At 45.3% G+C, this 13703-nt stretch overlaps 1 protein-coding gene across 1 annotated transcript in view; it reads left to right on the plus strand.

Moving 5' to 3' along the window:
- VAT1L (vesicle amine transport 1 like) overlaps window positions 1–13703 on the plus strand; it is a 143195-nt gene that overhangs the window by 59245 nt on the left and 70247 nt on the right. Inside the window, exons 4-6 of the mRNA XM_060131673.1 lie at window positions 3095–3237; window positions 8453–8556; window positions 10700–10755. Of these exons, the coding sequence (XP_059987656.1) occupies window positions 3095–3237; window positions 8453–8556; window positions 10700–10755 (303 nt within the window). The remainder of the gene's footprint in view (window positions 1–3094; window positions 3238–8452; window positions 8557–10699; window positions 10756–13703) is intronic.

Here is a 13703-nt window from a genome sequence, read left to right on the forward strand (position 1 = left end):
CCTCAGCTCCTTCCTCAGTAAAATAAGGTTGAAGGCTCATTCTGAGAACGCTATGGGATGAGGGTCATGACCAATGTCAGTGGTGGCTCACGTCTGTGTGTTAGGGAGTGGATATTGGAAAAGTGGAGGGCAATCATGTTAGTGAGGTAGACTGGGTCAGATCCCAGAGGGCTGGCCTTGTGCCGTCAAGTAAAGGGTGTGCATTTCACTCTGAAGGCCATGACAGGCACTGGGAAGCTTTGAAACACATAATGAAATGCTCAGTGTTGTGTTTGAGAAAAATCACTCTGAAGTGCACGTGGAAACAGCCAGGCCGGTTAGAAAGGTGTTGTCGTAATCCAGGGGAGGAAGTGACAGTCCCAAGAGATGTTGAGTGGAAACAACAAAGGTGCTAATTGGATGTGGGAAGAGGGAGGAAGAGGGGTCCAGGATGACCCCCAGATTCCTGACTTTAGCGATGAGTGAGTGGTGCAGTTCCATCCACCGAGGCAGCAAATGCAGTGAGAGGAGTGTTATGGGTTGAATTGTGTCCCCCCACCCTCATCCAATTCATAAGTTGAAATCCTAAACCCCAGCACCTCAAAATAGGCTATTATTTGGAGGTAGGGTCTTCACAGAGGTCAAGTTAAATGAGGTCATGAGGGTGAGCGCTAATCCAATATAACTGGTGTCCTTACAAGAATGGGAAATGTGGACGCAGATTGGCATAGAGGAAAGACCAATGTGAAGAGACCTACGGAGAACACCACCACCTACAAGCCAGGGAGGGATGCCTGGATCAGATCCCTCCCTCACAGCCATTAGAAGGAGCCAACCCTGCTGATACCTTGATTTCAGACCTCTAGCCTCCAGAACTGTGAAACAATAAAGTTCTGTTTTTTAAGCTGCCCAGTTTGTGGTACTTTGTTCTGGCAGCCCTAGCAAGCTAATATGAGGAGTAACTCATTTGGAGATAGCCATGAGTTACGTTTTGGATGAGTTGAATTTGATGTGTGGTTTCTGGAGAGCCAGGTGAAGACAGATGCCAAAATGGTACTTCAGTACACAAGTCTGGGACTCGGTGGGACTAGAGACAGAGATTAAGATGTATCAGGCATCTCTGCTGCTCCAGCATCTACAGGACAGTGTGATGAGGTAGCACATAGTAGGAATTTGAAAAGGAGTTGAGTGGATAAACGTCAGGTTTGCTTAAGGACAGAGGAGGGGCCACATGGCTATGAGAACCAGTTCTAAGCTCCCACGCCAGAACTAACAAGGTTAGCTCAAGCCCTGTCGAATTTCTGAGGATCGTCATGGTGGTTGATGATATTTACACTCACTAGGAAGGAGAGTCCCTTTTTTTGTTCTTCAAAATCAGGGGATAAAAAATTTAACCGAATACCAAAGCTCTTCTTAGAACAGAGAACTATAGCCTGTCTGGAGTCTCAGGTTCACGCCCATGTTCTGAAATATTGACCTCCAAGTGAGTGTGTCAGTAATGTGTCTATTTTAGGCAGCAACTTAAAAGTCTGCTTAGCTTTAAATGCCAAAATAAGTAGACAGCACACATGGCATAATAGAAAATGGCAGTAGCTGGAAGTCAGGAGACCTTGCTTTGAATCTCAGGTCTGCCTCTGAAGAATTGGGTTACCTTAACCTTTCAGAGTCCCCTCTCCCTGGTCTATAAAACAATAAGGAGGGGGTAATTGGATGATCTTGCAACTCTGACATTCTCTCATTCTCTCGATATTGCCTCTAATAGCAAATGTTGGGAAAAATCACGTTTCCACAAATTGACCTTCCAACCTGATTGAGTCTGCCAACATGAAGACACGTAAATAAAGTGAGAGGCTGTAATTCATATCACAGATGCCTCTGGTAGGATAATTTCCCTCCTTAATAATTTCTGCCTTCTTAAGATGGTAGATGGAACACTGCAGAGAGACAGGACTTGGTTTTAGGATGCATCTTAATTAGCAGCAAATTGGGTTTTACTGGAAGGTTTCTGAATGCACACGATCACAGTATTTTGTCCAATGACTTAAACTTCTAACGATATTGAAAAAGGATATGGGAAGATTAACCATTCCTGACTACATCTGTCATTTCTCTTGGACCATTCGAGATTTAAACCTCATGCAATGGCATTTTCTTTACACACCTGGACATCTCAGCCCTGGATGTAATAAGCCAATAAGGGGTACAGATGATTAAGACTGATTACCTATTAAGTGTCGTGTTTTGTGCCAGGTGCTGGACCTACGTTACTCGTTGCCTCATTTAACGCCCCCTGTAGCAGATGCTGTCAGCCACACCATACCTTTTCTGCACTCAACGTGCTGAAGGTTGCTTACTTAGGGCTCCTGACTGGCTGTGGAAGCACGTTTGGCCTCTGAGGACAAAGACGTGCCTAAGAGTCACTGCTGCAGAAGCAACCCTCAACCGGTATCAGACAGAAATTTGGTGGATAAATACTCCAGCTTCCTCACTACTTGGTTTGGATATGTCCGAGGCGTATTCTACACTTGCTCATGGAGTTCCTCAGAGGGATGGAGTTCCAGTTAGCATGGTGGATACTGACTTGATAAACACACCCTTTATTGGCTGCCTTCTACCCTGGTATTTCCTATTCCAGATAAAGGACTTACTCTCAAATCCTTGCCTCAGAATCTGCTTCTGGGAAATCCAAACTAAGACATCCTCCAAGATCCTAGGGAGCAGGTAGTATTAGTGCTAATTTATAAATGGAGAGCCTGAGGGTCGATATGGTTAAATAACAGTTGTTATGTCTTGGTACTGGGGTTTTGCTGGCTCACCTTCCTCTGCACCAGTGGTTCTCAACCAAGGGAAATTTCGTCCCCAGGGGACATTTTGAAATGTCTGGAGACATTGCTGGCTGTCACAACTGGGGGCTTGCTGCTGGTACCTAGTAGGTAGAGGCCAGGGATGCTGCTAAACATCTCACAATGCACAGTTCAACCCCCCGCAACAAACGCTAATCCAGCCCAAAAAGGTCAGCAGCGGCAAGGCTGAGAAATCCTGCTCTCCACCCAGTGAGACTAGCTGCTGGATGGTAGCTCTCTTGTGTGACTTGTCTGTTGTATTTCACTCCCAGGGCCAAGCTGTGGCTCAGCTGTGCTCCACTGTCCCCAATGTGACGGTCTTTGGAACAGCTTCTACTTTCAAGCACGAAGCCATCAAAGACTCCGTGACTCATCTCTTTGACAGAAACGCAGACTACGTGCAGGAAGTGAAAAGGTAAGACGTTTGCTATAAAGAGCGCCAGGATGGTCCCTGCACTTCTCTCTTAAGGAACAGGAGCGTTCATTTAGAGGAGGGCTGATAACAATCATAATTGGAAACATATATATTACGAGTCCTGTGCTACTTCACATGTATCCACTCATCTAATCCTCTCAACAACCTTATTATTATCCCCATTTTGGAGACGATAAACCTGAGGAACAGAGCAGTCAAGTTACAAAGCTAAATTGTGAGAGCTCCTATAACACTACCGTAACACAGAGAAGTTTACTGCTCATTCGTTCATGTAACAGCCCCAGGGAGTGTGGACTCCAACCTGGGTGTGACTGAGAGCCACCAAAGGACCAAGGTGGTGACATGATCAGATTTGGGTTTGGAAGAGTCACTGGTGCGTCATAGAGAATGAACGGGAGGGGACATCCACCTGCTGGCTGTTGTGGTCTCCCCAGGGGAGACGTTGCTTTATAACATGATCCATATTCCACCTATGATCCTTACGGCCCTGTGCATGTCAACACAGGAAATCAGATGGAACACCCAGCTGCCGCCATGCTTTCAGGTGATGTGTGTGTCTCACCCCTGCTGATTCCCAGGCTCTGCTCCACTCACAGCTCTGGGGGGATTCAGAGATGTCCCAGAGCCATGGTTCTGTATTTTCATTCTCCAGCACAATATCAGAAGGTACAAAGGAATTAAGTTGTCCGGCTAGCATAGCATCATAACAAAGAAACAATTTCCTCCAAATCACTGATTAAGATGAAAAATTGAAGGGTTGGAAGATGGGAGATCTGGTTGTTTGAAGTGATAGATTTAGACCGGATTAGGTGAAACTTGGGAAGTTTTTCGGAAAGGAGAGTCTTCTGACAGTCTGAATTCTCAAATTTAAAAAAAAATTTTGAGTGTCAAGATTTGCGTGTCATTTAAGGTTGCCCCAGTATTTCCCATGTGATGTGAAAAGAAAGCTTTAAAGCTAGATATTGGAAATTTACCACCCGTTTCTCAGATGTCCAGATTGCAGGCATTTTTTTTTATAGTTGATTTACAATAGTGTGTTAGTTTCAGGTGTATGTATGTTATACATACATATATATTTCAGATTATTTTCCATTATAAGTTATTACAAGATATTGAATAGAGTTCCCTGTGCTATACAGTAAATCCTTGTTGCTTATCTATTTTATGTACAGTAGTTTGTAAAGACTTCCAGAATATATCTTTGCCTATTTTTATAAACTTCCTTCCTTTAACTTGCATCTTTCAAGCTGTGGTCTGGAAAATGAACTACCACTTTCCCTTCAGCCACCTTTCCTTTCACCCTCTTAAGAGATATTTCTTCAAGCATCCTTTCCTCTGTTCCTGCACTGACCTGCTTAATAAATACTGAGTACCTAGCAGGTACTCTGCTAGGGCAGGAGATCCAGCAGAAACCACCTTGAGAATCACTGTCTTCATGGAGCCTGGACCCTCGTTGGGAAGAAGGGACAAGAGATATTTTAAAAATTCATTGATTTCTACTTCTGATATGTGCTTTGGTGGAGAAATGCAAGGCGCTAGTGAAATAAACAGGCAAGTGGGGAAATCAGACATGTCATCCATCAACAAGTGAGATTTGGGCTGAGGACTGAGGGCTGAGAATTTGGCCAAAGGAAGAGCATTTCTGACCAAGGAGAATGGCATGTGCTAAGGCCCGGGGTCAGGAAAGACTTGGTCAATTCAAGAATGTGAAAGGAGACTAGTGCAGCTGGAGGCTGTGGTCAGAGGATGTGTGCGGTAGTGGAGAGGAGGGTCGGGAGGTGGCGGCTCTTCTGAAGAAGTGACAGAGGCCATAAGTAGGGAGCCTCTGCTGTCCCCACGTCCCAGGTAGCTCCACCATCCCCCATCCCCTCAGTGTCCTTGACCCGCTGCCTTTAGCTCCAGATTCAGTGACTTCTTCTGATGTCGGAAGAGCAGAAGCATCTGAGACCCACCTGCCCACCACCTTCCTGCACACGTGACCTCCAACAGTTCCTTCCTTACATTTTTAAGTAGAGATTCTGGGATTAGCCTAAGAATGACTGGGAAGCTGCAAATAGGTTTGTACTCGCTGTCCCACGAATCCTACGCTCAGGATATAATCCGAAAGAAAATAAAAGTCACGGGTCCACCCTGCTTGCTGCAGACCCAAGCACTGCTTCTGCTTCATCGTTAGGTGCTCAGGACATGACGACAGGGTGAATTACAGCATTGTCTGTAAAAGCGAAAATTCAGAACCAGCCCCCACTATCAACAGAAGGGAAACGGTTCGGCAGATTACACTACACCCACACACTTGAGTATTATGCAGCCCCTTAAAAAATGGTAATTACGAAGACTCTGTCAGAAAATGAAAAAAATACCTGTGGTAGCATATTGAGTGGAAAAAAAGCAGAATGCCAAATTCCAGCTACACTGTGATCACAGCTTTGTATAAATTCTTGGCGCGTGAGGGCATGAAATGAAGGGGGAAGAAAAATCCACCCACTGAGATGCAATAGGAGTGGAATGCTGAGGGATTTGTCTTCCTTTTCTGATCATGGATATTGTTTGTTACACTGTGTAACACACTGTGTAACACAACACACTGTGTTGTGTGTAATCAACTAGAAAAAATAATAACATAAAATTTCTTGGGATGAAAATTCTTTTATCAACCAGTCACTCAGTAAGCTTCTTTTGAATATGTTTGCATCCTAGAGCCAGGCATTATAAAGGGGATAGGGGAAAATATATATATATAATACAGACATAACCTTTATGTCACTTCCCCCTTCTCTGTTCCGGAGGAAAGAGAAGAGGATGCTTGAAACCAAGTGGAAGAGTTAGAAGCCTTGAATTGTGTGCATCTGACTGTAAGGGCTTTAAAAATAAAGAGGGAAGAAAGACCAGAGAGCACGCCAAGGTGGACAGCCCCAAGGAGGTGCTTGAAGAGTGGGAACTCTTTTAGTCAGTACAGAGAGGTAGGGAGCGAGTCCCAGGCAAGGCGAGGGGGGCACCAGGCTTTGTCTGTCTCCTCCCACTCTGCTGAGCATTTCAGTGAGATCATTGTAGGTGCATCCTGAAAGATGAAAATTCCTTATCTTATATAAAGAAACTGAGACCTAGTGGAAATTAACAAGAGTCTAGCCACCAGGAGAGAACAGAGAGAAAGCGATCAAGAAAGGATTCCTAGAAGTGGTACTACGTGCACGTGGGAACCGTCAATAGTAAACTTTTACTAAGCAGCCTACTGTGCGCCAGGCACAGTGCTGGGCACTCTGACATCACCTCATCCCTCTGTCATGAGCTTGGAGGTGATGGTTAAAGCTAAGGCAGAGATGAGTTCTCAGAGAAAGGGAAGTCTGAACGAGAAGAATTGTGTGGAGTGCCAAGGACCCAACTGGAAATGAAAGTTACAGTAAAGGGGAATTAATTTCTCGACAAAGTTGAAGGGCTGCTTACCCACTAATGGCTCTATTGCAACTACCACCACTCAAGAGAAATTCTCCACTGATCCGAGTGGACGGGAAGCAAAGAGGCAGTATTCTCAATAAAGGAGCGAGGGGTTGGGGACCAAGGAAGGACAGATAGGAAAGTCTCGGATCAGCAATCCCAAAATATCTTGATGCTGAATTTGGCCCAGAGAATCTCTGAGCTGCGGCTATTTCTGTTTGCTGTTTAAGTCTGCAGAGATTTATGACAGAGGGAGAAAGCAGAATAGGAGCTGTTGCCTTTAACCCTCTGCCCTTACCCTCTCTGCTTTTATGTAATTAAGACTACACAAATGCAGGCAAGGCAGACACTCCCAGAAATTGGGGAGCGGGGGTGAGCTAAGAAATGAGGATGTCCTCTGTGCCTCTGATGGGCTACCTGCTCTGCTTGTGATATTCATGATTATTCCATTAAAAGATGCTGCTAAGGGGCTTCCCTGGTGGCGCAGTGGTTGAGAGTCCGCCTGCCGATGCAGGGTATACGGGTGAGCAATGTGCTAAGACAAGGTAACCCTGCAAAGGCACAAGTCTGAGGAAGGGCCATTCTTGTCTGAGCAGAGCACGGCCCAGCCAGAGCTGGGAACTCTGTAGGCAGGAATATATTCCCTACAACCCCCAGAGCCTTCAGGTTCTACTGCCCCTCCTGCATAATCTCTTTTAACCCAAGAAGCCCAGTAGATGTTTGTTAAGTGCATGAGCGAGTGAATTAATAAATGTATAAATAAATGAATGGAAGAAGGGATCTTCTTCCTAATAGAGTACAAATGTGGATTCCCTGTGGAGCCCTCCATCACTGTAGGATTTATTTAACCCTTTTCCTCTAGGAGCATGTTTATAGGTTGAACCTGGAGATTGGACAATAGAAGTTTGCAAGTTAAATTAACGTGCCTTTATAGCTTCACTGAGAAGGTGGGTGGAGAGGGAAGAAAGCCAATCCTTGGTAGACCGGAAGCCCCATGAAGACAGGGAGCTTGCTGGTTTTCACTATTCAGCACCGTGGACAGAGCCTGGCACACACCTCAATTTCCACAAATATGAGTTGTTGACTGACTTACGGAGCAACTATTATGTGGCTGGCAATGGGCCAAGCACCACATCTGCCACCTCACTTCATTCTTAGCACAAAGAAACATGCTAGCTCCACTTTATTTTATTTTTTTTAGCTTTTAGAAAATATTTATTTAATTTATTTATTTTTATTATTTTTTGGTTGCTCCAGGTCTTAGTTGCAGCACATGCTGGATCTTCGTTGCAGCATGCAGGATCCTTAGTTGTGGCATGCAGACTTCTTAGTTGCTGCATGAGGACTTCTTGGTTGTCACAGGCATGTGGGATCTAGTTCCCTTACCAGGGATCGAACCCGGGCCCCCTGCATCGGGAGTGCGGAGCCTTACCTACTGGACCACCAGGGAAGTCCCGCTAGCTCCACTTTACAAAGGAGAAAGCTGAGGCTCAGAGAAGTTGAGCAAGGCGGTCGGGCTGACTGCGATGTTCTCTGCTGGCGCCACCAGCCAGGTTCTTAGCTGCCTGCGGCTTTGAGAAATTCTCAGTTGGACTCAGGAGGATACATCCACCTCCCGGGCTTCTGCCCTATTTATTTCTACTCCCAGAGCTCTCTCTGTTCCTGATTCTGGCAGTAAACAGTATGACAGAGGAAGGAAAAGGGGTTGACAGTTTGGTCCCTGACAGGTTACACTATTTTACTTTGTCTTCTCACCATTTAGAATCTCTGCTGAAGGAGTGGACATTGTTTTGGATTGCCTCTGTGGGGACAACACTGGAAAAGGTCTCAGCCTTCTCAAACCACTGGGAACCTACATTTTATATGGTGAGCGCTAAACAGAAGCAGGGGACATGGTCGGCGACAGGCAGCACCGCAACGCACGTGTGCTTACAAGGGGCTCTGAAAAATGAGATGTGTTGATATGCTGGCGTAATGAGATGGGGATGGTGTTAATATTTTCTATAGTATTGCTACTGTTCTCAATTATAAAAGTGCCTACTGCCCTATTATCCCATGAGCATTTCTCATTCTAAAAGAAATAAAGCAAGGCCAAGCCAAGGTAGTGACAAGATGGGACTCGACCCACAGAAGGTGGCACATGTGGAAAATACTAATAGCTTCAAAGGAAGTTACAAAAATGAAGCAATAAAACACCCATAAGAGGATGGAGAAGAGTGGCTAGGATGTGGTGGTTTTAAAAGGGAGGATCTTCACTATTGGAGATGAAGTTGCAAGGTGCAGAATCTCCTTCCTCTAAACTACTCCTGTACGTCCCAATCAAGACAGAAGCCCTGGATGGACAGAGCCCATGTCGGCCTCTAATTCACTTATATGCTCTTGGGTTTGGGAGGATTCATGAGAGACATCTGGCAGCGGGTTTTCTCCAGCAGAATGAGACCCCAGAGACTCCTCTCCCCCCTCTTCTTCTCTTTGTCATAGGCAGGTAAAACAATTTAAACATTAGTCTCTGCAAAGAAAAAAGCGTATCTGAAGCCAGATGTCGCATCCCAAAGCCAAACGATCTTGGAGCTCTCCAATGCTTGAGATTTTTGGCACTCTGTCCCACGGAAGCAGAGTAGAAAACTGAGCCTTAGTTCTGCATAACTCAGAAAAAAATACTCATTTCCCTACTATTAGCTGAGAATCTTATAAAACAGATATCTGAGAGGTATAAGTAGTCAAGCATCATTTTGTCATCATCAGATCACTGTGACAGAGAAGGAAGAAACTTTCATTGCTGGAGTGTTCTGGCATTATGAGTAGCGGCCATGTATTTGAAAGTCTTTAGCGGTGGATGCAGTTTTTAAATTATTACTATTGATAAGAGACGCTATAAATGTCAGTGTAGGGATATTGGCTATGACTAACACGTGTGTCAAATACAGATGAGCATTTTACCCATCCTTATTCATTTACTGGTTCTATTTTTGCCCCAGTTCCATGACGTCATTTTGGTGTACACAACTTGATCATATCACGAGTATCTTATTACATCAATTACTTGACTACTAAGTAATCAAAACCTAGTGCTGTGAAGCTTGCACCCTGTAAAAGTCACCCCATAAAAGGAGAAGCAGTGACTAACTGGCTACTAGTTTACCAAGGCCAAAGAACTAAGTTTAAGACATACATTGTTTTTTCATTTAACGGTTCTCTGAGAGAAACTTACTCCCAAATCTGTGGGGGGAAGGCAGAAAAGTCGCTGAAAAGGCACCACCAGGGTATAGTATCTCTTAACCCACACCCAACCCAGAACCGCAGAAAGGGGTTTTTCCTTTCTGTAAGAGCATGTTAGGGAATCTTTCCTAACTCGACTTCCTGTCTTAACTCTGAATATTGCTTGTTCCCATCAGCAAGGCTCCGTTTCCCACACCATTGGTCTCAAGTGGTTTTCACCTTTCTGCCCAGACCTCTTTGGAGCTTACACGTGGGTCACACCATTTCCTTGGCTTGTGAACCTATTTTCACCCTCATCTGCTCCTCTGGACCCCATCTTTCCATCCATCTAAATTCTAATTCAGCCCCGCCTCTCTCCACTACTTAAATGCCCAGCCAAGGTCAGCTCCCCAAGCCCCTCACCTGCCGAGGAATCCAATTCATGCCATGAAGTAATCTCACAAAGGAGTTCATTTCTCGGTCTCAGAGAATGGCACCAACAAGACATTTCGGCAACTCATCATTTTATTAGAATGGTGGCTTAAATCACATTTTTGCCACGTGACCTATTGTCCAACGTTATGAAATAGTCACCTTGAGAAATGTTACTTCCTCTCTGATCCAGTGATACTTAGTTAAAATTAAGTCAACTCGACACCAACCACCCCCTCCCATTCCCTTATTTTTCCAAGGCTGACCTAAATTTCCTTTCAAGTTCTTGACAGTTCTGGGCCAGACAACTGCCATTCTTCCACGCAAAGCAAGAGATGTTGATTTTCGTTAGCTTGATTTGGGAATCTTCCACTTGCAGGTTCATCCAACATGGTGACTGGAGAGACCAAGAGCTTCTTTAGCTTTGCAAAATCAGTAAGTATCCATGCACGTCCAAAGTACGCTGGTGGTGTGGTGCTTGGCATGTTGTAAGCTCTTCCATCTAAGGACATGGACCGAATAGCCTAAATCTTGTTTGTCCTTCATCTGCATCATTCATTTGCAAGAAAGCCTGCATTCTCAACCTGCTCACCACACATGGACAGGACTGTGACTTGGGCCACTTTTGTCCAAATGAAGCAGAGAAATGAGAGTGCCCGAGAAACTCCAGAAAACTGTATTTTGATTTCAACAGAGATTGTTTAAGTGTTGGTATTTTTTTTTTTTTTTGCGGTACACAGGCCTCTCACTGTTGTGGCCTCTCCAGTGGCAGAGCACAGTCATCCAGACGCGCAGGCTCAGCGGCCATGGCTCACGGGCCCAGCCGCTCCGCGGCATATGGGATCTTCCCAGACCGGGGCACGAACCCGCGTCCCCTGCGTCGGCAGGCGGAATCCCAACCACTGCGCCACCAGGGAAGCCCAAGTGTTGGTATTTTTAATCACTGGGCAAGAATAAACTTAGCATTCGTGCACTCTACTTGGTCCACAGAGAGACCAGCCTTTCAGTCTGACCACTTTCTGACCGGGTCTCTAGGGCTACTTGAGATTTCTCTGTAGCCCCATCCTACTGGCTTGGAGAGACAATAGAACTCGACACTTTTCGCAAGCTCCTGGGCTGATTTTTTGACACAGGCAAGTGTGTGAACCACTAGCTTACGTGCTCATGCTCTGAACACAGCGGTTATTGTGTCTGCAGTTGTGAAGCTGCGTCCCTGGGCACTGGCCCCACCACGAACCTCCTCAGGTCTACATTCCCACCTGGAGCCACACTTACTAGAATTAAACTAATCTGGGCTTGAACTTCCATGTTTACGCCTGTCCCCACCACAGGGGCCGCCATGTCCCATCAGAGCTTGCCTTTGTCCTCCCTCCTCTTAGCCTCCTTAGCAGCCAGTGAGGCCCTGATGGATTCACTCGCTTTGCAAGCATCTTCTGAGCACCTACTACTTGTGGTGCTGTGCCAGGCACCAGGGTACCACAGCAAATGAGACAGATGCATTTGAGGCCCTCGGGACTCTTGCGTTCTAATGAAGGAGATGATGAAATAAGTAACACATATTAATAAGATGATGGTAAACAGTCATAAAATCTCTGAAAGGGATGAAAGCAGGGTGCTGAAGTAGAAGACAGAAGAATGGGGTGGAAGCATGGTGAATAGGGTGGTCAGACAAAGCCAGGGAAAGGGGTTTAGAATTGACTCTTTGTGGCACTGTGGGATATTCATATGCCCCCACAGTGCCAGCACTGGCTGCCAAAGGCTTCCTCTCCAAACACTCCCTGATTCTGGAATGATCAGTACCCCCGGCCCTGTGAGACTAGAATTAAAGGGCCTCGGTTTGCACTTGAGCTTTAAAGTTCAGGTCAAGGTTATCGCAACTTCGGGATGAACAGGGGAGCAAGAATGGAGTCTAGTGAAGGATGATGCTGTCTGGAGCGCGTCCCCTGACGACAGGCTTTGTGTCACTCGCAGCTGTTTTGTTGCTGTGGCTGCAATTAACATGATGCTGACGGCCTGCTGTAGGGAACCAAATTGGTCCCAAATTACATACAATTGTAAGAAGTGTTTTCCCTTTCTCCCCTACGTGCACAATCACAACACACAGCGTTAATGAAATAATTGTCGTGTGCCCACGTTCAGGGAAGGCGCTCGTGAAAACAGCCACGATGGAGAGTAACATTCTCCTGCTTAAAGCAAGGGTGCTGATTACCAGAAGGCTGTATAGCTGGGGGTCAGGAATAAAGACTGTTCCCTTTCAGAGGCCGGGTTCGTGTCAGTTGTTCAGTTAGAAGCAAACTGAAGGTAGGGCATGCTGAGGAGTGGGGTGATGACTTTGTTCTGGAAGGTTCTAGAAGGCATTTGCTTCTATACCTTGGAGAAAGGCTTAGAAATTAAAGGCATATTTGGAAGCATACAGGAATTTCTCCCTCAGCTATCTTAATGGTGTTCCCCCTTAAAACTCTTACGGGGAGCTTGTGTTCACATGCCATTTGCTTTTAGATCCTAACGATGACGATAATAGCAAATGAAGTCAACATTTCGAGAGCAGTCTGACTCCAAATCCAGAGCTCTTACTCGCTCGATCCAAGATATCTCTCCAACTTAAGGTGATAAAAATATTTCATATTTATAGAGCACGTACTACGCACCAGACGCTGAGCTAAGTACTTTGTATGTATCAACACATTTATTCCCCATGACGACCCCATGAGGTACAGTAGGGAAACTGAACACAGAGAGGTTAAGTGATTTGCTTAAAGTTGCACAGCTTGCGAGTGACAGAACTGGGATTCAAAACCAGGCATTCAGCTCTAGAACACAAACACAACTGGGCAGCAACTGTAGCTTCGGCAAGCATTCATTTCACAAACGCTTTGTGGAAGCGCTGCACATACACTGTGAATCAAGTTACTAATCATTTCTCTACCTTTGCTTTTGTGGCAAGCAGCCCACGGCCAAATACATATCTCTCCTAGAGCTGGACCCCAGGCCCTTGGGGAGCATATTTTGGTAAAAAATGTTGTGCATGAACCTTGTCCCTGTTTACAACCTGTCTTTCTTACACTTATTTTCCAACAATCTGATTTCCCCACTTAAAAAAAACAAGATATTTTACTTTTTAGAGTTTCCTCAATCCTGGAAGGAGGCAGGATGTAAAAGAAACACACCGATAACATAACTATTATAGATGTTCCTAAGTGTCCCTCACACTTCTCTTTGCCTTCTATATTAAACATTTTGATCTCTTAGCACCCTCTAGAAGCTGGACCTTTGAATTTCTAAATTCTAACCAGCACCAGAAGAAACACAATTAAATCAGAACAAAGCAGCTGGATCACCATTTCTGTAGTTTTTAATGGATTACCTACTTATTTTCATGTCTG

The sequence above is a fragment of the Lagenorhynchus albirostris genome, chromosome 19 (assembly GCF_949774975.1).
Source record: "Lagenorhynchus albirostris chromosome 19, mLagAlb1.1, whole genome shotgun sequence".
NCBI classification, from domain to species: Eukaryota; Metazoa; Chordata; class Mammalia; order Artiodactyla; family Delphinidae; genus Lagenorhynchus; species Lagenorhynchus albirostris.